General features: G+C 31.1%; 1 protein-coding gene across 3 annotated transcripts in view; it reads left to right on the top strand.

The window, feature by feature from the left end:
• The window catches only part of LOC126891825 (lipase 3-like), a 199613-nt gene that overhangs the window by 75776 nt on the left and 96668 nt on the right, over positions 1–27169 (top strand). Inside the window, exons 5-7 of one of the 3 annotated variants that reach the window (XM_050661106.1) lie at positions 10370–10451; positions 14227–14369; positions 24634–24930. The exons of the other annotated variants lie outside the window; for them this stretch is intronic. Of the exons in view, the coding sequence (XP_050517063.1) occupies positions 10370–10451; positions 14227–14369; positions 24634–24798 (390 nt within the window). The 3' untranslated portion in view covers positions 24799–24930. Of the gene's footprint in view, positions 1–10369; positions 10452–14226; positions 14370–24633; positions 24931–27169 lie in introns of those variants that run through there. 3 annotated transcript variants of the gene reach the window in all.

Below are 27169 nucleotides of genomic sequence, written 5' to 3'. Positions count from 1 at the left end.
CAGTTTGCTTGATAAACGTATGTCCTATGTCCTATGACGTACAGTCCCTGGCCATATTATTATGACCACCTATGAATTTTTACAAAAATCAACTATTCCACTAGGTACGTTTTGTTTAAAATATGATTTTTAAATTTAATTTTGTTATGCAATGTTAATGATATGCATTAACTATAATATATTTAATAATAAACAGCAATATAATATTTGAAAATATTACATATTTATATTTTTTTAATATTTTGTTCAACTTCTGACCTTAATCAGATGGAAAATATTTGGGAGCTTTTAAAACGAGAAATTTCCGATGAAAAGGTCACTAACGAAATTGTTTTGATTAAAGAACTAATATATCGTTGAAACCACAATGACAAGTTGAAGCAAAAAAAATTTAACTGCATTCAAAGTATGCCAAGACGGGTACTAGCGGTAATCAAAGTTAGAGAGGGCTCAGCAAAATATTGAAAAAATAAAAATATGTGATATTTTTAAATGTTTTATTGGTGTTTGTTATTAAATATAATACATTTATTAATAAACAGCAATAAACCATTTGAAAATATTACATATTTGTATTTTTTCAATATTTTTCTGAGCCCCCTCTAACTTTGATTACCGCTAGTACCCGTCTTGGCATACTTTGAATGCAGTTAAATTTTTTTTTGCTTCAATTTGTCATTGTGGTTTCAACGATGTATTAGTTCTTTAATCAAAATAATTTCGTTAGTGACCTTTTCATCGGAAATTTCTCGTTTTAAAAGCTCCCAAATATTTTCCATCTGATTAAGGTCAAAAGTTGAACAAAATATTAAAAAAATATAAATATGTAATATTTTCAAATATTTTATTGCTGTTTATTATTAAATATATTATAGTTAATGCATAACATTAACATTGCATAACAAAATTAAATTTTAAAATCATATTTTAAACAAAACGTACCTAGTGGAACAGTTGATTTTTGTAAAAATTCATAGGTGGTCATAATAATATGGCCAGGAATTGTATATCCTCGAAAATGTAAATGCTTCGTTTTCGAGATATAGGGTGTTGAAAGTGTTCTTATAAACTGACGATTTATTTATTGCTCTAAAACGGGTAGAGATATACAATATCAAATTTGGTTGGTTTTAAGAGGTAGTTATTGCTCATTTTTGACATACAAATAAGAATTTTAGGGGAAAATGGGTAACAGTGAAACACTTTTTTTTATTTAACCATAAGTCCACTACTATGAAATGTATAAACAAAATTTCTTCAGAAATGTACTCTCAGATGTGTTCATTACACAAGAAAAAGTCAAATTTGAAAATAGCTCAGTTTGTTTAGTTTGTATTCGACACATAAGGTCAAGTTGTCATTTGTCTCAGTGTTACCCATGCATGGGTAACAGTGAGACAGTATATTATTTATATGAAAGAATACATAAAAAAATAAAGTTGCAAAATTTTTTATTTATATGAAAACAAAAATATAAAAAACATAAATTAATATAAGAAAAGTTACAAAGTACTTATTAATTAAAAAAATAGTGATTAAAAATTAACGTACATTTATTAAACTGAAATTTATCTCGAATGAGAAAAATGAATTTTGCCGTTTAGTATGACTCTAACAAACTGGCTTTAGCGATCTCATCTTAATGTCTTTTACTAGAAATTTTAGAAAAAAAATACAAAATGTAATTTTTTTATAACATCTGGGTAACAGTGAGACATGTCTCAATGTACCCCGTCTCACTGTTACCCATTTGCCATAAAATTTTAAAAATATTATTTTTATTATTATAAAACTTTGCTTTGCTAAACTATGGCATCATGTTTACTAATTTACACAGAATGTCATGGTAATACTAGAAAAATCCTAATAATTAACATGCTTCTATAAAAAATTCTCAAAACACCTGTATTATTTTACCTAGTGCCCACCAAACACACTCAATCACGATAAATGCTAATAGGGAAGTGCAATTAGAACGAAAACATGCATTGTTTCGGAAAAATTCAAACAAGCTTATATTTTTCTAAAACTTTTTTTGTTAGTTTATATACATGTTAAAGTAAAAAGTTCTATTTACTCGCACATTTGGCCGCTAATTGTTTATTAATTGTTTAAACAGTGACAATAGGGAACTTGCACATTTTTTTATTACATAATAATGTTCAGTTTTGTATAAAAATGAGATTTCCAAAATTTCACGCTTCAAAAACTCTTAATAACTTAGAAGTACAAATTTAAAGTCTTCGGTATCTTAAAATAGGTCAAACGGCCCGTGACGTCACTCAGTTTAACTATATGGTTCCGTTTATGGTTATAATTAGGTATATTCTTCTTCTTCTTTAGTTTATTGGCCTCCACCTATTTTGGTATACCTCGTCGCGGAATAAAAGAAAAATATTTATATTCTATTAACATTTATCGTATGTCATTGTAATAATATATACCAGTTTGTTGACAATGAAGTTTGATATAGTTATTGAAGGAAAGGAAAGAAGGTTTACTACGGAAAATAAAACCATTTTGTAAAAGTACAGTTTTCTATGAATAGTTCAAACGATCAAAACACTTGTAACGTCAAATAAATGTATTTTCTACTGACGTTTATAACGTCTAATTTAAAATTCTGTTTACTTTGTTGGAAAAATGTAAATGTACAACGGAGTGACGTCACGACGCGTTTTAGGCCACCTGTTTTAATTTGAATTTTTAATCGCCTTTGGGGGCCAAACGAAAGACCTACAAAACTTTTTTATCTTTGATACATGTTTTAAATTATGTTCTGTTGTGATTTATAACATTTTTTTCGAATATAAAAATTTATGCAAGTTCCCTATTGTTTTATATGATTTTAAAAATATCGTTAAATTCATCATTTTACTTTGATTAAATATGTTTCTATTTTGTTTTTGATTATGCTGAATCCGAATATGGCATTGCAATTTGAAAATTCTTATACAGAAGCTCTTATACAGTGTGTCTGCGTAGCTAGGAACTACATGGATAACTTTTTTATTATCAATTTTACTAAAAAAAGTTATTCTCAATGAAATGTTCTGAATATTCAAAAATCTAAAACTCAACCAACAGATATCAAATTTTATTAATTTTATACGAGTTATGTCAAAAATATGAATTTCGTTAAAGAGTAAAGTACCTTTATATTCCAGCATATCAAAAAATGATATTATGAAAAGTTGTTGAAATTAGAAACTATGTCTAAATATACAATTATACAGTCTAATCGAAAAAAAATTTTAAATTTTTTCTTAAATTACGGATACTCATCATTTTATTACAAATTATGATAACTATTTTATTATCACTTTTACGAAAAAAGTTATTTTTCATAAAATGTTCTCTCTGGTCTAAAATCCAAGATACAACCATCAGACATCAAACTTTTTTAATTTTATACGAGGTATGTAAAAAATATGAATTTTTCTTAAGAGTTTAGTGCCTTTATTACTCACAATATTTTAATTAGAAGAATGTAATTGAACACTAAAACAATTTTTTTAATTCCAAACAACTTTTCTTAATAACAATTTTCGAGATTGTGAAATGTAATGGTACTTTACTCTTGAGTGAAATTCATATTTTTGACATACCTCGTATAAGATTAATTAAATTTGATATTTGATGATTGCATCTTAGATTATATACGTATTTTATAAGGAATAACTTTTTTTCGTAAAACTGATAATAAAAAAGTTATCAATAAGTTACATATACTGTATATGGCACATACTGTATAAGAGCTAAAAAATTTTTTTGCTGAACATTTATTATTGTTGAAGCTTATTATTAAATGTATTTTAGGTAAGTTTTTAAATAAGGTTTTTTTTGTAAAGTTTTCTGAATGTTTGAATGGTCAAGTCAGTTTTTTTCTAAAATTTATATTTTTATATTCAAAAAAACATCTAATTTCGTAGTTCATTTGTTTAATAAAAAATGAAGCACCCACTTCTCGAAGAACTTTTTGATATGTTGTTTATTAAACATTTCTTAATGAAATTACAAAAAGTTCTATCTTGTTTGATTTTTTCCGAAGTGAAAATCTATATACACTCCCCTATAAACTGAAATGGCACGGCCGCCGAATATATTAGAAATAAGTAACTTTGAATACAGCAAGCACGCAGAAGTAATGATTTAATGATATCTACACATGGCGAAAAGGAGGGAAAATATTTCAAGTGTCTCACTGTTACCCATGTCTCACTGTTACCCAGTTTCCCCTATATTCACCATTGGCGCGCATACGAGTAATTCGAAATCGACAAAAACCATGTTTTCTTTTATTCCGCGACGATTGTTCCTTTATTATCCTCACAGTATTTACGTCGCCTATGAAGGAGAATTCTGGTCTAAAGCCTGCTTAATTAGCTCGAAATTTAACTTTGTTTGTAAAGGTCGCGGCAGATTATCATGCACGAATCGTTCCCAGCACGTAGCGTTCATTTTCCGAAAAATATTGATTTTAATGGTTTTAAATAAGTATGAACAATTCACACTGTCAGGAACGTATCATATCCGACACCTCTTTGTAAAATAAGGTTTTTCGGAGATTACGCTACGTGCTGGAAACGATTCGTGCATAATAATCTGCCGCGACCTTTAATCTTTTCAGTATGATGGTTGTGAAAATTTTATTTATGGCATTCATTTATGGCTTATTACATATAAGCAAGGTTATTCAAAATCCACAAGGAAAGAAAATTTTTTTCCCTGTAGTTGGCTGTATACCATCAATCACAAAAATTGGAATAAATCCTTTGTAAAAGGTATAAAATGTTATTAAAATCCCTAAATGGCTACATAAGAACAAAACGTTTTCGATTTTATTACAAAATCATCATCAGTGTAAGACCTAAAAGTAAGTATAACCTATTTTATTAATGTAAAATTGATATTTAAATTATGACTAAGGTTAAAAACAAGCGGTTATACTCACAGTCTGGATGCTAGCTGAGCCACCAAAGAAATATCGGGGTAAGGGGTAATAACCCTTCAAATATAAAATTTATGCTTTATAGATGCATATTTACATAAAATGCCTTGTGATGGGCAAATGGCAACATGAATAATGCCCTAAGGTAAGGTATTTAACTTCCCAACATGTGGGATACAAAAAATTGAGTTGTTTACATTTCGATGACTTTACGCCAACTGAATGAAAGTTAAGTGATGTTTCTGAAAGGTGTCAAAAATCAAACCGAACAATGTGACAATGTGACGTAGTAGTTACCATGTGTTACCTCAGCCAACTGATTGTGATAAGATTTTTTTTTGTTGGAAATTTTTAAAAAATATCTTATAACAATCAGTTGGCTGAGGTAACACATAGTAACTACTATACCCTATTCCACGACCATACGCCTGTTTTGGATTACTTCGACAACGAATATTTTACTGTGCAAAATAAGAACAACGAAAGTAAATTGCAAATTACATTGTTGTTTATTGGAATAATTATTAGCGCCATTTACTTTCGTACTTCTTATGTTGCACAGTAAAATATTCGTTGTCGAAGTAATCCAAAACAGGCGTATGTTCGTGGAATGGCCCATACGTCACATTGTCACATTGTTCGGTTTGATTTTTGACACCTTTCAGAAACATCACTCAACTTTCATTCAGTTGCCGTAAAGTCATCGAAATGTAAACAATTCAATTTTTTGTATCCCACATGTTGGGAAGTTAAATACCTTACTAGTGGAGTCAATGAAGGTTTTCACCTCCGATTTCGTTGAACCTCCATCGATTTTCATGAAAATTGATAAGTATGTAGAGGATACCTCAAGAAACAAAGGTGACATGGTGCCAACTTGCGCTTTTACCCTGGGGGATGCCACCCCTTCTCGGGGGTGGAAATTATTTTATTAAAAATAATACCACTAATCGATAGAGGGACAAATTATAAGTAAAATTTGTTATATAAAGTTATTTCAATAAATCAATAGTTTTTGAGTTATTAAAGATCAAAAGTTTTGATTTTTCCTGAAAAAAATCCATGTTTTAAAGCAGTTTTTCATAAATAACTCAAAAACCATAAGTTTCTTCAAAAAAGTTGTTATTACCAAAATCGAAGATAATATAAAAATAAATAAGCTTCTTATTCGAAAAATCCTTTATTACATATACAAAGTGAGTTATATGCAATTGAATGTATATTTTTTTTCCGCGAGTACTCAAATCTTAGTATTCAAGCTTAAATAACAGGAAAACGATGCACGTTGTTAAATATAGATATTAAACATTTTAATAAAGTACTTAAAGGTAACTATCAAAAAGCTATATAAGAAGTCGATAGCATCAAAATTAAGCAAGTTATGATGGAAATAAGAGGACCCTTTCAGATTTTTTAGGGAAGAATGAAAAATGAAACATACGTCATTTCCACCAAAATTAAAATTTATAGTAACCCATTTAAAACTTTATTTATTTTAACATGAGTAATAACTTCAACAATTTTGAACGGTTTAGAATGCATATTTTTGAAAAAAAATACGATTAAAAAAAATTAGAATTTTTCAAATTTTCGTGAATTTCATTTTCTTTTGATAATAACTCCAAAAATACTCGATATACTTAAAAAATGGTACAGAACAAAATTTTAGTTTTAACTTTATTTAAGCTTTTTCTTTTTTTAATATTTTTTACGACAAAAAATAACCGAGCTAGAAACATTTAAAACCTAAATTTTACTGCGAGAACCATGTAACCGGAGCTCTTTCACCTTGTATTTAAAAAAAAATAAAGGATTTAGAAAATTATGTTTAATACAGTGTTATAGAACTTTTACTTAGCTTTGTAATGGTTTTTGGATAAATCTCATATTTCAAAACTTAACGGAGTTATTTTAAAAAAACCAATAACATTTTCTTTGAAACAATTTTATAGCGGAGATTTTGTATGTATACAGGTTGTGGGAAGTCCAATTAGTCGTTTGTTGTAGGAGATACGAAAAAAGTTTATTTAGGTGAGATTGGGGCATAGATAATATCAAAATTTAAATACATTTCCAAATATACAGGGCCACCCATATTGACAGGGTGAAACAAAATTATCTTTTGTTTAATGGAACACCCTGTATATTTTTACATTTTTGGATTCTCCTCTATGTTTTATTTCTTAAAATATCAGGTTTTGTGATGTTATACGAAGTAGTTTAAAAGATAATTACGTTTTTATTTTCAAATTTCATAGCAATATTCACCCCCTGTATAATTGTAGTGATTTGACATCAGAAAATCAATTTATGTTCAAGTGATTTTTAATATAATCTATTATTGTTAAAAATTATTAATCTAGCAAAACGTTTAATTTTAGCTAATACAGGGTTGGTCGAAACTGAATGAGTGTTTTCTCAAAGTTTGAGAGTATGAGTTTTCTCAAACGGAGCAGCCTGTAATGCCTGTAATGAGCATTGTAATGAAATGCTATTGTATGGCACTTTATTATTTCCCACCCTGCCAGTGAGAACTGAATTTATTTTTGAAATCCCTAACTTTATGTCTTTAATTATTTTAAATATTGTAAACGATTAAAAAACAATCAAATTAAATTGAAATGAATAACCAGTGTATTATCTTCCACATTTACTTCATATTTAACGTAGCCTGTACCATAACATTGCACAGATTATTATCCCTGTATAGCAACGATATACCATGAATGTGAATTCATACTTGAGAAATGTCCTATATCCAGTCTCACAAAAAAAGGGATTCCTCAAACATAATATATATGCAGACAAAATCAGCCAAAGTGATTTGCGATATCTAATTAAAGGCCCTACCAAGTTGGTTTTGTTAAATATAGCATGGAAGCACGACGATACTTTAGTGATAAGCGTATTTTTCGTAGTAGCTATAGTATGTTGTTTTATATTATGTATTACCTATATTAAATTAGTTTTAGTATTTTAACTATTTAGAATGGGAAATAAGCCACAATATTATTAAAAAATGATTTTTATTAACGTTTCGACGCCCAAATCGGGTGCCGTTGTCAAAATACAAAATACTATTAATATAAACAAAAATGTTGTTGCTTAGTAAAAAAATTCTTCTAATAATTTATTTAATTTGACTCATTTATATCGGCAATTCAGATACATATGATACATTTTAAAGTAGAAGACTTTAAAATGATATTGCCAATATTTATGAGTCTGTAAAAGTCTTCTACTTTAAAATGTATCATATGTATCTGAATTGCCGATATAAATGAGTCAAATTAAATAAATTATTAGAAGAATTTTTTTACTAAGCAACAACATTTTTGTTTATATTAATAGTATTTTGTATTTTGACAACGGCACCCGATTTGGGCGTCGAAACGTTAATAAAAATCATTTTTTAATAATATTGTGGCTTATTTCCCATTCTAAATAGTTAAAATTGTAAAAATGCCACAAGAAAATAGTTTTAGTATGTTTCGTTTATCTAAAAAAATGTAAAACAAACAAAAATTCTGTTTTTCTTGTAGTTGTTTTTTCGTATAGATATTGTTTTATATTGTAGTAAATTGAATTTAGTTTTAGTATGTTCCGTTTGTTTGTAGAATTATATTTAATTAGATTTGCTTTAATTACTAAAATAAATAAATTTTCAATTATATTTTATGTATTTGTGGAAAAGGAAACCTAGCATTAGCGGCCACATTTCTATAACGGCCAATTGTTTTCTATTTTTAGTGGCCGTTATTGTCAGGTTTTACTGTACCAATAATATTTTATTAAATTATGAAATATTATTTAAATAAAAAATTTATAAACTTGATAAAAGAAAGTTTGCTTAGAATTTACTCCTCTATCTAATTATGGGGTTATTTTTAATAAAATAGTGTTCACCCATGAGAAGGGGTAACATCCACCCCCAGGATAAAAGCGCAAGTTGGTACCACATCATTTTTGTTTCTTGAGGTATCCTCTAACTACTTACCAATTTTGATGAAAATTGATGGAGGTTCAACGAAATCAGGGGTGAAAACCTTCAGTGACTGCCTTTTTGGAAATATAAAAGATTAATTTTTTTCGTGATTGTCGATTTGCTAATTTTCTGATTTTTGGTTGCTATAAGGTTTAAAAAATTAATAAAAATTATAAATCATGCACATAAATGTAAAATAATATTTATTTTACTTAATTAAACGAGATTGCTTGAGCCAGAATGCTGAAATCTGCATTTTTATCATTAAAAAAAAAAGGTGGATTTCAGCCCTAAAATGCAGAAAGCGCAACTTGGTGCCATATCACTTTTGCTTTTTGAAGTATCCTCTAACTAATCAACAATTTTCATGAAAATCGATGAAGGTTCAAAGAAATCGTGGGTGAAAACATTCAGTGACTACACTTTTAGAAATATAGAAGAATAAGGTTTTCGTGATTTTCGACTTGTTAATTTTCGGATTTTTGGTTGCTATAAGGTTTGAAAAATAAAAAAAAATGTAATTCATGCACATAAATATAACAAAATATTTATTTTTCTTAATTAAACGAGATTACTTGCGCCATAATGCGGAAATCTGCATTTTTTACAATTTAAAAAGTAGGGGTGTATTACACCCCTAAAATGCAAAAGCGCAAGTTGATGCTATATATCTTTTATTGCTTGAGGTATCCTCTAACTACTTACCGATTTTCATGAAAATCGATGAAGGTTCAACAAAATAGAAAGTGAAAACTTACAGTGACTGCACTTTCAGAAATCTAAAAAAATAATTTTTAAAAAGGGGTGTATTTCACCCCTAAAATGCAAAAAGCGCAAGTTGGCACTATGTCACCTTTGTTCCTTGAGGTATCCTTTAACCACTCACCAATTTTAATGAAAATCGATGGAGGTTCAACGAAATCTGAGGTAATAACTCATATCCACCTTCATTGACTCCACTATACCTTAGGGCATTATATTCCTGTTACTATTTACCCATCACAAGGCATTTTATGTAAATATCCATCTATAAAGCATACATTTTATATTTGAAGGGTTATTATTACCCCGATATTTCTTTGGTTACTCAGCTAGCATCCAGACTGTGAGTATAACCGCTTGTTTTTAACCTTAGTCATAATTTAAATATCAATTTTACATTAATAAAATAGGTTATATTTACTTTTAGGTCTTACACTGATGATGATTTTGTAATAAGATCGAAAACGTTTTGTTCTGATGTAGCCCTTTAGGGATTTTAATAAAATTTTATACCTTTTACAAAGGATTTATTCCAATTCAAGGTTATTCCTCTCCAATTTGTGCACAGTGTGAGGTTGCCCTTTTTTGGAAGCTTGATAATGTTACCTTTTTCCAACCCGCTAGAATGCGGTTTGTGAACAATACTCATTGTAAAAATATGTATGTTTTAGGATCTTGTGCCGGCAATAGTTAGTTCAGTTCCTCGAAATGCAGCTATGCAATTCCTTCATTATATGCAAATTGCAAAAAGAGGTAAATCATGTTTATATTACTATATTGTAAAAGCTAGTCGTGGGTTTTAAAGCTGCGAAGTGAGTTGTTATTTTTAGTCCCCATTCACTCACGGTAAAACATTGTAAAACCTTCGAATTCCAAAGAACAGCTCCAATTTGCATGACATTTTGCAAATAAGCTCATCTTGCCTTCCTCTTCAAGAGTGATCTTACTAGAATAAGTGATCTTTGTTTTTAAGGGGTGAAAACTACCATTTTCTTATCAAAAATTAAAATCAGCAGACATAAGCGGTACCTACTTAAATCTGTTTCTCATGATGATGAATTTTATAGTGATTTAAACTTTATTTTATAATTTATTTTTTTAAGTATTTAATATTGTCAACCCTTAAAAGCACCCTTACAAAAAAAATTGTTAAAAAAAATTGTTTTTGCTATAGGTAGATACTTAAAATTTTAAATGGTAGGTATGTATGGTAGCTTACATTTGTCTACATTTTAGCTTACATAGCCTATTTAATGGTAGCTTACATTTAGGCGAGCGGCACACCCCTAATTTGAGGCTTAGAAATCGAAAAAGCGACCATGAAAGATGAATGAGAAATTTTGGTCGGTCTTTATACACTCACCGGCACAAAATTCTGCTATCCAAAATTTTTTCTTAAGTTTGACAATTTATAACTTTATTATTTGTGCTCCGATTTTCAAGATTCTTGCACCAGTTTGTAGGTACATGTGCTGATATCGTTTGGTATTATTCCAGTAACAAAATAATTTGGCTTGCATAGCATTCATTATACAGGGGTGAATGGAAGTGTTGTATTTTCCCCTAACTTTAAAAAATTCTGTGGACAAATGGAATAGCTGATTTTGTTTCATACTCCTGTCATATTATTCAGCAGGCATCACTAAAATTTTGGTTTTTGAATTATCCGAATATCTCGTTTCTTGTAAGAGGTGTTTTTGTAAATAAAAACACTGATTTACTCATAAAATAGAGGTTGCATTGATAAGATTAGAATGGCCCGCATGCAGCCCAGATCTCAATCCTATTGAGCATTTATAGGATGAATTAAAAAAGCTATTCGTCGTCATCCTAGGCTTCCAGAAAATTTGGTACAGTTATGGCCCTGGTAGAGGAATATCGGGCTATTCCCCAGGCAAGGATAACACATCAGTCGTTGCTGCAACATGTGGACATACCCGCTATTGAATTGTTCTGAGTATAGGATTGATTTTGAATGGTATACTTTTTCTCAGAGGCATTTTCAGTGCTTCATAGTTTTTCCATTTCTTTCTAACGCATTAAGTTGGAAGTGACAGAAAAAAAGGTACGTCCATGATTAAAGAAATTTATAACATTTATTTTAGTTATTGATAGATGGCGCTATAAACATGAAATAAACACAATTGATTTGTTTTTATACCAAATTACGATTATGATTCTGTCAGATTTGACTAAAATATCATGCTATTATGATTCTCTACATTCTTAAAATCATATATTACGTCATTAATGACACACTGAAAGACTGACAAGAACTTTAAATATAGTCGTATAGAGATGTAATAGGTAAATAATGAACTGGAATAAATGTTATAAATGTGTATGTATCACGGACGTACCTTCTTTTCTGTCACTTTTGTCGCACTGAAAAAAGCCTGTGAGAAGCACCATATACGATAATAGTTATTAATGATATAAGTGTTAAAAGTACACGTTTAAGGCACGCATGTGAAACTCGCTATCGCTTATTCTGCAATTCACATGAGTGCCCTAAAAATGTACTTTTTAACACGCATATCAATATTTTTTCTACAAACGTAATTCCAGGACAATATCTACAAAAACTTTTTCCACCTACCTCTACCGAAAGTATACTTTTCCGGACGTGATTGTAGGGAGCAAAGTTGTACTTTTCCTCCCTAGGGAGGAAAATATTTTTCCTCCCTAGGGAGGAAAAGTAAAAGTGACGTCATGGTATTTCATTCATGAAATGTAACTTATTGACGCCCTGTACAATATCTATTTTCTATTACGTAAGTTTCTATACATTTTAACGTTTATTTATAAAACACTCTGTATTTTGCAGAATGGTAAAAAACAGTAAATTGTTATTTTAATTTAACAATGTTTACATTATTAATTTGACTTATATTTGACAGTTGACAGTTATATTGTACGTACTTGTTAGTTTTAGTTCTAATAAATTTTGTTGGTTAGTTACATAAATAAATTAAGTAAAAATGAAAAAATGACTTGTTATTTGAGGAAGGTGGAAAAACCATATGTATAACATGGGAGTAAAGTGCCTTTTCCTCCCTTGAATGATTACTGCCCTCCGCTACGCGTCGGGCAGTAAACTTCATTCTTGGGAGGAAAAGTAGCACTTTCCTCCCTTGTTATACAAATAGCTATTTCCACCTACCTCTACCGAAAGTATATTTTTTCGGACCTGATTGTAGGGAGCAAAGTTGTACTTTTCCTTTCTAGGGAAGAAAATATTTTTTCTTCAAACGTCAAATAATGATGACATTACTTATCTAACTTGATCCTGTCAAAGTTTGATGTCTCCGCCGGCAGCAGTTTTTTTTCCCATTTCTTTACGGCGGAGGGAAAAATGTTGTCATGGCAACAATATGAAACATGTCACAAAGCAACAATACAAATGTCATTAACAACAATTAAACATCATTTTTATTTATAGTAATATTAAAAGTACAATTAGTTATTGAGGCATTTTCAAAATTGAAACCGTGCAAAAATGTTCCCGACTCTTGATACGCATTGGTAATTGTTGATGATACTGATGGTCGAGCACAACTTTCAGCAATCATTCCCGATGTTGGCGAATCATGACTTAATTATTTTAATATCTAACATCTAGACGACTTTGACAGTTGTCACAGTTAATTTCGAGTAAAAATAGCGTATGAATTGTACTATTTATGGTTGAAAATTGCTACGTTTGAAGAAAAAATAGTATACTTTATTCGGCAAAGAAGCGACTTTTCTTGACTTGCCCTCTATTACGCGCCTCACTTCGTTCGGCGCGTAATATCGGGCGCGTCAAGAAAAGTCATGTTTCTCCGCCTCATAAAGTAATATACTATTTCCTCCCTAGGGAGGAAAAGTAAAAGTGACGTCATGGTATTTCATTCATGAAATATAACTTATTGACGCCCTGTACAATATCTATTTTCTATTACGTAAGGATCTATACATTTTAACGTTTATTTAAAAACACTCTGTATTTTGCAGAATGGTAAAAAACAGTAAATTGTTATTCTGATTTAACAATGTTTACATTATTAATTTGACTTACGTTTGACAGTTGACAGTTATATTGTACCTACTTGTTAGTTTTAGTTCTAATAAATTTTGTTGGTTAGTTACATAAATAAATTAAGTAAAAATAAAAAAATTACTTGTTATTTGAGGAAGGTGGAAAAACCATATGTGTAACATTGGAGTAAAGTGCCTTTTGCTCCCTTGAATGATTACTGCCCTCCGCTACGCGTCGGGCAGTAAACTTCATTCTCGGGAGGAAAAGTAGCGCTTTCCTCCCTTGTTATACAAATAGCTATTACTTGAACTTGACTGACATTCCATTTTTATATTTTTTTGACATTACATCAAAATTGCCTATACGGTCAATACGAATTGCAGTGCCATAAAAATTTTAAAGCACTAGTGCCTTAAAGTAGCATTTTTAACGCTCGTATGGAGTGCTAAAAATTGCATTTTTAACACGGTTGTAGAAAATTTTTTTTAAATATTTTTCTGATTTTAGGGACATTTGCGCAATACGATTATGGTGCCAAAAGAAATATGCAAAGATATAATAGTAGCACACCGCCTCTATATGACCTTAATAAAATAACAGCTTGCATTGCTATATTTTATGGAGAAAAAGACGATATAATAACAGTAAAGGTATATATTATAAAAGTTTATGTAAAAGTAATTTAAGCTGACAAAATGAAATAAAACATATTTACAGTCATCATTATCATCAGCCCGTTTTAACACTCCGATCAACTTACACATCCGAGGCTACAAAAATTACCATCAAGCTGAAAATTGGCAGGATTGTTCAAAATACCATCATAAATGAAATCTAAAAAGTCCTCATAAATTCGACTCGAGCTAAAAAATTTACACGGGGTCAAAGGTCACAAATATAGTTTTTAGCGATTTTCAGCGAAACGGTAAGTTTTATCATAAAATTAGTTCTAACAAAAAATGTAGATTAGATCTATAAAAAATGTAGTATTACTTTTTTCCCTAAGAGTCACCGTTGTTGAGATACAACGATTCAAAAAGTTGTAATCGTCATAATATGCTCACATGTTTCCACACCACATTTGAGGTAGTGTACTTAGCGCGTTTTTTTAACGTGGTTTCCCCAGTAGGCCTATTCCACAGATCTCTTATGATTCTATTTAATTTGAATCTATTGAACACTTGATATTGGCAAGTGTTAAAAATGTTAAAAGTTATAAAAAGCGGTATAAATTTAAAAAAGGGAAATTTTCCAACTGGTTTATAATTTTCTAATACTTCTGCTTCCTCTTCTCCTTGTTCTTCTTCGTCAACTTCTAGTTCTTCTTCTTCTTCTAGTTCTTCTTCTTCTTCTTGTTCATCCTGGGTGCAAGTAAATTGCCCCAATAATGACACATCTCATGGTTCCTCGATAGAATCAAATGAATCCTCAATTGTTGGCGATTCAACATTGGAGCACGACCGATTTTGACAATTAGTGCATACTACCGAACAAAACGGTCCAACTTTTTTGCAACCACATTTAGCGCTACATCCCTTTTTACAGTTGCAAAAAATTGTGTTCAGGAGTTTTTCCGGCGCAGGTGGGAGTAAAGTTTGAATTGGTGCCAATGAACTGTCGACTAATTTCCATCCCCAATCTTTTGGATCTAGCTGATAACCAAGCCACACTTGAACTTGGTAATATATCCGAAAAAGATGTTGATGAGCAGCCGCCGAGGTTGGAGGAAGACAAGATAATTGCACTTGTTTTTTTATTTCGAGTATTTTTAAAGAAACATGCATATCGAAACTTATCTAAGCACGTAGTTTTTTTAGGCACTCCATAGGTACATAGAGAGAAGAAAGCTAATTCCGTTGGAAATAACTTCTTGTGGAGTTAAATTAGTTTTTTTAAAACTTCAGCACAGTCAAGTAAAATTAGGTTTAACACGTATTTTCACACCGGAGTAGTACTCAAGACTAATTAATACCTCGAGGGTGTTATCTACCTGAAGGATTTCGTCACCCAGGAAGATAACGGTGTAATTTGCATAACAGTAAACAAACTAAATTTGCATAAAGTTTATTGTATACTGAAATGTTTATTAGTACTTAGCAATAAACAATTTGCCTAGAAAGTTGGCTTTCATTATTATTTTCAAACCTTTCTGAGAAAAGAATAGGTAGGGTGATTAGATTAGCCGACATACCGATAGAACGTGTTTATTCCGACAAACCCCATCTTTACAAATTGAATAAGACGCATAAGGCATAAGTAAGAAGAATTATTATAAGTTAAAACTTTGTCATATCAATTAACAATTTTTGTTGGGAATAAGCCGTAAAATTGAAATAATAATTATTATTATTTTCGCGTTACATTCACCTTGTAAAAATTTTCTTGTTGGCACTGTAATATAATACAGCTTATACATTGCATCCCTCGGTAGACCGCAAGCTGTAATATTTATAATATCTTATATTCTTATGTGTAATATAAGTTAAGTTGACCGATAGAATATTATTTTTACTTGTAGTACAGATTCAGCGATGTATATACGTGGTGTACTAATACATATTATGACGATTAGAACTCTTTCAACTCTTTGAATCGTTGTATCTCAAAAACGGTGGCTCTTAGGCAAGCTGCACACCAAAGAAACATGAAACGAAAAACATGAAACATTAAACGTGAAACATGTTTCATGAAAATAAAACACTGCTAAACAAATCTCAAAGTCCGCCTACCAATGAAACGAGTGTGATTCATGTTCATGACACATTTTTATTTTCGGAGAGTTTCATAAGCCCCGGCGTAAATTGATCCTAAGCCAGACACAACCTGCGTCGGCGGACTGCGTAGACCGTTCTGCGCATCCTACTATCAGTTCATGCGTTCGCAGGTCGAGCTTGGGAAGGCCTGTCGTCAGCGTACAGTTTTCTGGGCCGTGGGACGGGTGACTCACCGCCAGATGTATATTTTTACGTATTTTTGTTTGCGAGATGGAAATATCTGAAATGAATAAGCGGCGATATATTTTACACTATCTTGAATGAATAACATTTTATTGCTCTGTTGTATCAATCAGCACTACTCTACAAGTTTTCGTTTATTGTTTTAATATTTTATTGCAATAGTAGGGAATATAATATATCTGAATAAAACAGTGAATTTTTTACATGTTAATTATTTTTATTTCTTGTGAAGTATCTAGTTAGTGTGGCTTTAGCCAATAAATCAAAGTTATGCGTTTACAAAAGCATATTATTTGAAAAATAAGGAGTACCATAATGTGTCATAATTATAATCTCCTTTATACAGATCAAAAAATTGTTTAGTATGTATTTCTAAATCCACACAATCATTGGAAAATGATTCATGGTAAATGACACTGTTATCGACAAAGTCGATCAATTTTCATCATATATTTATTAGACTTTTGTTTATCGTTAAAAATTAAATGATGGTTGTGAATTGTATTTTTTGTGTTATTCAATATTTTAGCAAAAACATAATCAGCAAAAATCTTATTTAAAACATGCGAACCGTTTTTGCAATCACAATCAATGCAGTGTTTAACTTATGCTTGTTATTATAAAGGTATGTAGAAAGAAATAGAATACTCAGTGTAAGATATCTTTTTATGCACCGGCTTATGATCAAATTCGATGTTTTCGAAAGTCATACCGCTACGACTACTAGGGACGTGTAAGATATTTTTAAAACGTTACTAGTTACATGTACGGAACTACCGTTTTTTAGTTGCCTACTCAATTCAGTACAAGAATCAGATACATCAGTATTTTGTTATCAGTATTTGTACTCAGTATCACTGAGAACCGGTATCAATAGTAACCGTTACACGTTTGCACTTATTTTGCCCGTCTCTATTCGTTACGGTGACAGCCGACGGTCGGGTTAGCTTGTGTTCAATATGCGGCACGCTTAAAATAACTGCACAGGTCACCCGTCCCACCGGCACAGGTTGTGACTCGCTTAGGTTCAATATGCGCCGGGGCTAAATGGCCGGACGTATATTTGTTTAGCAGTGTTTTATTTACATGAAACGTAATTTACGTTTCATGTTTCTTTGATGTGCGGCGGCCTGCCCTACGAAAAAAAGTATTAAAATATTTTTTATAGATAATAATCTAATCTACATTGTTTGTTAGAACTAGTTTTATGGTAAAACTTACTGTTTCGCTGAAAATCGCTAAAAACCATATTTGGTGACCTTTGACCCCGCGTAAATTTTTTAGCTCGGATCGGATTTATGAGAACTTTTTAGATTTCATTTATGATGGTATTTTGAACAATCCTGCCAATTTTCAGCTTGATGGTAATTATTGTAACCTCACTCCTATTTTTGAGTCTAACTAGACCGGTCTATAAGTCCACTGCTGGACTTAGGCCTCCCCTGTTTGTATCCAGAGTGCACGGTCTTGTCCAGCATGGATCCAATTCTTCGTAATATTTTGCAGATCATCAATGATCAGCATATCGGTCAATGGAAGTAATAAATTTTGTTGATCTATGAGAATCGAAAAAAATGGCAAACATCGCGCAACGTTTATTTATTTAACATTAACTGGTTTGGTCACGTACAAAGAATGCATGAGGACAAAATTCCAAAACAAATACAAAACTGGAAACCGTAAGGTAGAAGAAGAAGAGGGAGACCGAGGAAAAGTTGACAGGAACGAATAAACAAAGCCATGGATGAAAGAGGTCTGCAACTAGGCCAATGTGCGGACAGAGAGGAATGGCGAACAGGTATCGGAAGACGGAGAACGTTTTAAACCGATAATATACAGTCTGTCCCTGTAAGTTGTATCCATATGGAAGACTTTTGTATTATTAATTTTACGAAAAAAAGTTATTCTTTAAAAAAGGTTATGCATGGTCCAAAACCCAAGATTCAACCATCAGATATCAAATTTTATGAATGTTATACAAGGTATGTCAAAAAATTTGAATTTCACTCAAGAGTAAAGTAGCTTTATTTTTCACAATATTGAAAATTGCTATTATGAAAAGTTGTTTGGAATTAAAAACTATATTCTAATGTGCAATTAAATCTTTCTAATTGAAAATATTATTTTTTTTTTAATTATGGATAACTAACATTATTTTCAGTTATTTCAATTCTGATAACTCTTTTATTATTAATTTTATGAAAAAAAGTGATTCTTAATAAAAAGTTCTGGATGGTCTAAAACCTAAAATACAACCATCTTATATCAAATTTTATCAATTTTATACGAGGTATGTCAGAAAAGATAAATTTAGATCAAAAGTAAAGTACCTTTATAGTTCAGAATATTTCAATTAGAAGGATGTAATTACATACTGAAATATAGTTTTTAATTTTAAATAACTTTTCATAATAACAATTTTTATCTTGAGCGAAATTCATATTTTTTGGCATACCTCGTATAAAATTGATAAAATTTGACATAAGATGGTTGTATTTTAGGTTTTAGACCATGCAGAACTTTTTATTAAGAATCACTTTTTTTCGTAAAATTAATAATAAAAGAGTTATCTGAATTGAAATATGTAACTGAAAATAATGTTAGTTATCCATAATTAAAAAAAAATTAAATTAGAAAGATGTAATTGCATACTAGAATATAGTTTTTAATTCCAAACAACTTTTCATAATAGCAATTTTCAATGTTTTGAAAAATAAAGCTACTTTACTCTTGAGTGAAATTCAAACTTTTTGACATACCTTGTATAATATTTAAAATATTTAATATTTGATGGTTAAATCTTAGGTTTTGGACCATGCCGAGCTTTTTATGAAGAATAACTTTTTTTCGTAAAATTAATAATAAAAAAGTTTTCCATATGGATACAACTTACAGGAACATAAGTACTGTACCGGGTGTCCACTTATATTTTCCCCCATTTTAACTGCCTATAACTTCTAAACGGTTCAAGATAGAAATATGCGGTTTTCGCAGAAATGTTTTATTTTAGTAAAAGTTTTGTCTGAATTGATTGAATTTTTTATATCGCTTTCAAATACGAAAAAAAGGCGGATTTTTGAAAAAAACGTTTTTGACTTTTTTTTAATGGAACACCCAGTATATTTTTTTGTAAATTGAAAGAAAGGTCATTCGCCTATCCAGCGATATAAAGTTTTTTAAAATCGGTTGTCAAATTACTGAGTAATTAATTTTTAAAATGAGAGGTGCAACGTGCAATGTTATGTGATTTCCACATTGCATCTCTCATTTTAAAAATTAATTGCTCAGCCATTTGATAACCGATTTTAAAAAATTTTATATCGTTGGATAGGTAAATGAACATTTTTTTAAGTTACGAAAAAATGTACTGGGTGTTTTAATAAAAAAAGTCAACAACGTTTTTTTCAAACGTCCGCCATTTTGTATTTAAAAGCGATATAAATAATGGTCATTTACCTAAAAACTTGAAAAAACGTTCATTTACCTATACAGCGATATAATTTTTTTTTTAAAATCGGTTGCCAAATGACTGAGCAATTAATTTTTAAAATGAGAGATGCAATGTGGAAATCACATAACATAATATCAATTTGCTTATAGGCCAGGGTAATAAGACAAAAATATACCCTGTTCGTGACATTTCAGCAGCCAGGGTACTGAAGCATTTTTTCGACAAGTAATACCTATAGGAACAAAATTTAACTATTTCCTGCGTAGGATCTGGCGGCAATTTTTATTTATAAATAATTAACTGTCAAAAAATGTCATTTTTCCCTTTTTTTCAAATCAATGGAAAACAGTTAAACTTATGATTTTTTTAGTACAAATATCTTTGAGATTATGGAAAAAGCTTTAAAATGACATATTACAACGTTTGATATACTTATTTATTGTTAATATAATTGCGAAAAAAGTTCGGAATTGCAAAAAAAATTAGTTTCGCAATAACTGTTGTAAAAATTAGTGTAGAGGTTTAAAATTTTTGTCAAATGAGCGATCTTTGGTGCTTAATATGTGATAAAAATTTCAAAGCGATTCATTCAATTGTTTAAATTTTATACGAATTGTTTATCTCAGGGAGCATATTTTTTGCAATAACATAAGTCAGAAAAAAATGACGTCAGAACCATTCCACAGGTGTCAAAATGGAAGAGCATGAGCTATATTTTCAACTTGGTTTAACAAAAGCGAATAAAAAATGCATTTATTAGTAATAAATAATTATGCAAAAGTATCATAAATCTTTCCTTATAAACTTTTTGAATAACTTTTCCAAAAAAATTAACGTTTTTACCCTGTTTTAAGTTCACAACTACCAAGTACATAATGTTATTTATATCATAATTGATATCTGAATTCGCTCTATCGAGATTCACTTTGACACTGACATTAGGAATTTCTTTTTTGAAAAGTTCAGTTGTCACCAGGGGCAGAAATTTTTCATTTATTATAAATTAATAAATGGAAAATAGTTTCTGTCCTTGTGGGATCGGTACTCACCGGAGGGACCGCAGACGTTCGGAAACAATTAGCGTCTCTTTGTAAAGACAATGACGTCGACTTTGCAAAGTAACAAGACACTTACTCAACACACACACTACACATTACTCCCCTGACTTAGTGATAAGTTATACAATTACGTGGCTAAAGGTTCTAGTTCTAAACCAAAGCCAGAATCAGAGAAAAAAAAAGTTCAGTTGTCAGAAGTGACTGGAAATTACTATACAACCAACGCACCTGCTCATAGCCAATATTATTAATAGTAAACAGACATAAAAATAACATAAACCTTACACCAATCAATAATTATTTATTTATTGATATGTATTGTATTATGTATTGATAATAAACGAGAAAATTATTTATTGTACAAAATAAAAATATTTTGTAGAAATAAACTCCACAAAATTTTATGAGATTAGTAGAGACTCCCACTATTTCTAATAATTCTTCTTTTTTTAATGAAAGATTAAGTTGATTTTAGCAGTTAGTAGTGTGAGGTTGGAATTTTTGTGTTGTATGTTTCCTATTCCGAATGTGTCAAAGTGAATCTCGGTAGAGCGAATTCAGCATAAAAAATTGTAATAAATATATATAATTTCTTATATAACAAAATAAAAAGTTTATAAGGAAAGATTTACGATACTTTTGCATAATTATTTATTAATAATAAATGCATTTTTTATTCACTTATTTTAAACCAAGTTGAAAATATAGCTCATGTTATTTCATTTGACACCTGTGAAATGGTTCTAACGTCATTTTTTTCTGACTTATGTTATTGCAAAAAAATGCTCTCTGGGATAAACAATTTGAATATAATTTAAACAATTGAATGAATCGCTTTGAAATTTTTATCACATATTAAGCACCAAAGAACCCTTAAATGACAAAAATTTCGAAGCTGTACACTAATTTTTACAATAGATATTGCGAAATTAATTTTTTTTGCAATTCCGACCTTTTTTCACAATTATATTAACAATAAATGAGTATATCAAACTTTGTAATACGTCATTTTAAAGCTTTTCCATAATCTCAAAGTTATTTGGACTGAAAAAACCATAAGTTTCACTGTTTTCCATTAATTTGAAAAAAAAAAGGAAAAATGCCATTTTTTACACTTAACTGTTTATAAATAAAAATGGCCGCCAGATCCTAAGCAGGAAATAGTTACAATTTGCTCTTATAGGTATTACCTGTCGAAAAAACGCTTCAGTACGCTGGCTGCTCGAGTGTCATTTGAAAAACCTTATTATCCTGGACTATTAGTTATGTTATTTAGGTATGTGATATCCATGTTGCACCTCTCATTTTAAAAATTAATTACTCAGTGATTTGACAACCGATTTTGAAAAACTTTATATCGATGGATAGGTGAATGGCCTTTCTTTCAATTTACAAAAAAATATACTGGGTGTTCCGTTAAAAAAAAGTCCGCCATTTTGTTTTACGTATTTGAAAGCGATATAAAAAATTCAATCAATTTAGACAAAACTTTTACTAAAATAAAACATTTCAGCGAAAACCACATATTTCTATCTTGAGCCGTTTAGAAGTTATAGGCAGTTAAAATGGGGGAAAATATAAGTGGACACCCGGTATAACATAGAAATTTATACCATTTGAGCCAAAATACAAAAAAATGCATACGAAAGCTGCATCTTTAAACGCAATTGCTTTAAATGCTACGAATTCCTTGGACCGTAGGACAAAGAATTCAATTTTAAAGGAGCTAAACGATAGCGACGACTCTCCAGTAAAGTACATCAAGTATAACAGCAAAACAGAAAACATGGAAAGACTCATTATACGAGTACAAGGAAAGGAGGAAGGCCGAAGATCATGAGGAAGATCCCCAACAAGATGGATCGATCAAATTGCAGGAATATACAAAAGACCTATGCATGAGTTAAAATAAATGACCAAAAACAGAGATCTTTGGAGACGGACAATACACGACATCACGTCGACCACTACACTCCCAGGGCCCTAAGTACGATGTTGGGGCCCCGTGGAAAACGTCATCTGGGCGCCCCTACCGGGGGGATCGGGGTTTACCCCCAGCGGAATGGGGGATAAACCCCCCATCTCTCATCTGGAAACCGTCTTACCAAGTTGATTACTTCGTTTTGAAGTAATGTCTAGCTGATGGCATAATGTGTCGATCATTGAGTAAAATACGGTCACTCTAATCTAAAGCATGACTTGACATCTTGAAGTATTTCATCTTCGCCCAGTTCATCGAAATGTTTTTTCGTCTTCTGCATTCTTTTTGGAGCGAACCCTACTGGTATTCCCCAACGTTGATAGATATTTGAAGCCTCTTTAAAGAAGGTTTCAAATTGTTATGTCATTTCAGTTAGTTTAAGGGGCTCTCTTCAAGTAAACTGTAAGCTGTTAAAAGGTCCAAGGATTCTGATTGCAGTGTTTTCGAGACTATGTTGAAGATTTCAAGGACTTTATTTTGCACAACTAGTAACAAAACAAATTTGAATGATTCTAGTTTCTTTTTAGTTGTGCTGCTTCGTCTCTTTCATTTCTTTTCTTACCTGTCAGAACTAGATTTGAAATGCACTTCAAAACATCGCAAAATCTGTGTTTCAATGCATTGCCTACATCAAATCTTCCAGCATAGCGTGTTGAATTGAGAGGTTTTTAGAGTAACTTTCGAGGAGCATCTTTCTGATTGGTATGAGGACTTCAGTGCCTCCCAACGAACGATACTGTTCGTTGAGAAATGGAAAAATATGAAGATATGAATGTTTATTTAGAGAAAATGCAGAAAGATGTAAACCAGATTGCTGAGAAGATACAGGAAATTAAAAAGGTGGAAGAAAAATTCGAGAATGCGTTAAAATTCGATATAGACAAAGTGGAAGAAAAATTTAAGGAGATAGGAAAAAGTAAAAAAGGAGGAGACCGTCGGGAAGTAATTGTGTTCAGATCTAATGAGAACAGAATCCAATTTGGCGAAGATATTAGAAAACGACATCCGGTACCTTTCATTAAAATCTTAAAAAACACATTCCAACATAAATATGCAGAACTTCGAAGACTGCAAAGAAATTATAAGAAGCCATCTAAAAGACGGAGTTGCTTTGTGGTTTGAAAGCAAAGAAAATTAGGTGACTTCATGGAGAGATTTTGAGACAAAATTTTTTATAATGGTGCAGGTGAAACAGGTAAAAATCGATCATTGAAGTTGTTAGAATTAATATGCCCTGTACTTATTACAATCGGACAACTCAAAGTAGAGCTTGACTGAAAGTACTTTAAGTTTGTTTGACCTCCCCCCGGGGCACTGACCACTGACCCGTTTGCCCTGGTAGTTACGGCCCTGCTACACTCCCTCTTGGGGGGTCAGGATTAAAGAGAGAGATCACTAAGACACATAGTTTTTTTTATATTTAGAAGTTAGTTTGTTCTTAGTAATTTATTTATCTTTTTGTTTTAGGGTTCTTTAGAGACTATTGATATGCTACCAAATGTTTGTTATATCCATAAAGTTGAATACCCATACTTTAATCACATCGATTTTATATTTGCCAAGAATGCCTCTGAGTTAGTTTATAAACCGACTGTAGATATTTTCAGGAAATACGATGCTGAACATAATTAAAATAATCAGGAAATGACGATTATACAGAGTGTCCCAAAAGTAGTGGAACGGTCGCATATTTCGCGAACTAAACATCGGATCGAAAAACAGAAAAATACGTGTTCAATCATTTTCCAAAATCTATCCAATGACACCAAACACCAACCCCCACTACACCCCCTGGAGGTGGGGTGGGGGTAACTTTAAAATCTCAAATGGAAACCCCTAGTTTTTCTTGCAGATTTGGATCCGTTACGTAAAAGTAAGTAACTTTTATTCAAGACATTTTTTCGAACTGTGGATAGATGGCGTTACAATTGGGAAAAACGATTTATCCTGATATCATAGGTAAATTATAGAAACGGTCTAATATCTCGAGAAATACACTTCCAAATGAGAAACCAAAAAAAAAGGTTTTTAATACTTTTCGAAAACCTATCGAATAACACTAAACATGACCCTCCAACCCACCCCCTAGCTAGAGGTGGGGTGGGGGGTAACTTTAAAATCTTAAATACCAACCCCCACTTTTTATTACAGATTCGGATTCGTCATGAAAAATTAAGCAACATTTATCCGAAACATTTTTTAGAATTGTTGATAGATGGCGCTTTAATTGGAAAAATACGATTTATTAGCGCCATCTATCAGCAATTTAAAAAATGTTTCGAATAAATGTTGCTTAATTTTTCATGACGAATCCGAATCTGCAATAAAAAGTGGGGGTTGCTATTTAAGATTTTAAATTTACCCCCCACCCCATCTCCAGGGGGTGGGTTAGAAGGTCATGTTTGGTGTTTATCGATAGGTTTTCGAAACATATTAAAAACCTGTTTTTTGGTTTCTCATTTGGAAGTGTATTTCTCGAGATATTAGACCGTTTCTATAATTTACCTATGGTATCAGGATATATCGTTTTTTCCAATTGTAGCGCCATCTATCCACAGTTCGAAAAAATGTCTTGGATAAAAGTTGCCTACTTTTACGTAATGAATCCAAATCTGCAAGAAAAACTAGGGGTTTCCATTTGAGATTTTAAAGTTACCCCCCACCCCACCTCCAGGGGGTGTAGTGGGGGTTGGTGTTTAGTGTCATTGGATAGATTTTTGAAAATGATTGAACACGTATTTTTCAGTTTTTCGATCCGATGTTTAGTTCGCGGAATATTCGACCGTTCCACTACTTTTGGGACACCCTATATAAATATACACTGGTTTAAATTTTCACGTTTATAACAAATAAATAAGATTACAGAAAACTGTTTGGTTTTAATTCTCTGGTTAAACAGTGGACAATTCGACGTAAATGTCAGGATCGAATTGTTTTGTAATGCCCCTTTGTCCGCTTCTTCTCGATCGACGATGGTAAATAAATGTTTGAGTGTGGAGTAAAAAATATGGTTTTATTGACAGCTGCGTATAATTACACTAAAGATGTTGTTCAGGTAACGTTCTATGATAGACTGCCCTTAATGACAGCTACTGATAATAATTACACTCGGCGTAAAACAACGACTTACGCACTTGTTAACGAGGTAACTATTTCAATTAGACTGCAACCCAAAATAGTCCCTTTGGTTAATTTATAATCTCGTCAAAATATACAATTCATCAATAAGTTGCATGACAACCGAACTACGGACTTTGCATGGTGAAAGATTGCAACTACAGTTTAAAGGAAGCTATTGGAAAACTTATAAAGTTCCATTGGAAAATATATTATTTGGCAATTTATCAAGTTTGCAGGTTGAATGGACTCTAATTATTAAAATATTACTCGATGTTTCCCAATGTTTCAATTATACATGGTGAAACTATAAAACTTTAGGAAGTTAAGACAAAATGTGAGATTACAAATTAAGGGATTAATTTGAGATTGAACAAACAGGTATAAGTGTTGTTAGCTCTTGAATGAAAATAACACAAAACTTCAGAAAACGAGGTCCAACCTTAGTATGGTATAACTAGACCCAAACCCAGACATCCAAATATATGGTCCACATATTCTTGTCACATATTGTTACACCATTTTGAGCGTCGGGTTAGGGGGGAGGGGGAGGAGAGAAGTCGGTAAATTAGTAGTTTTTTACGTTTTTCGTCAATATTTCTAAACCTAAGCGGTTTAGCGTGAACAATATTCTATACAAAAATGTTCTACATTAAATTTGAAACGAAAATTTTACTGTTGGAAAGATATTTATGCGACATTGTCCATAGAAAGTTCAGAGTGGGTGTTCCTTCGTACCAGAGATTTATATGGCATAGGCCTGTAGAAGCCTCTTGAAGGTGGTGAGGTTGACGTTCCCTCAATAAGTAACATACCACCGGTATGTAACATACCGGTCATTGAAATAGCAAATTATATTTAAAAAATACAATCCCTTAAAAAAATA

This window comes from Diabrotica virgifera, chromosome 9, assembly GCF_917563875.1.
Source record: "Diabrotica virgifera virgifera chromosome 9, PGI_DIABVI_V3a".
NCBI lineage: Eukaryota > Metazoa > Arthropoda > Insecta > Coleoptera > Chrysomelidae > Diabrotica > Diabrotica virgifera.
Note: the sequence above shows the minus strand (reverse complement) of the source record. Positions and strands in the feature narration are given on the sequence as shown.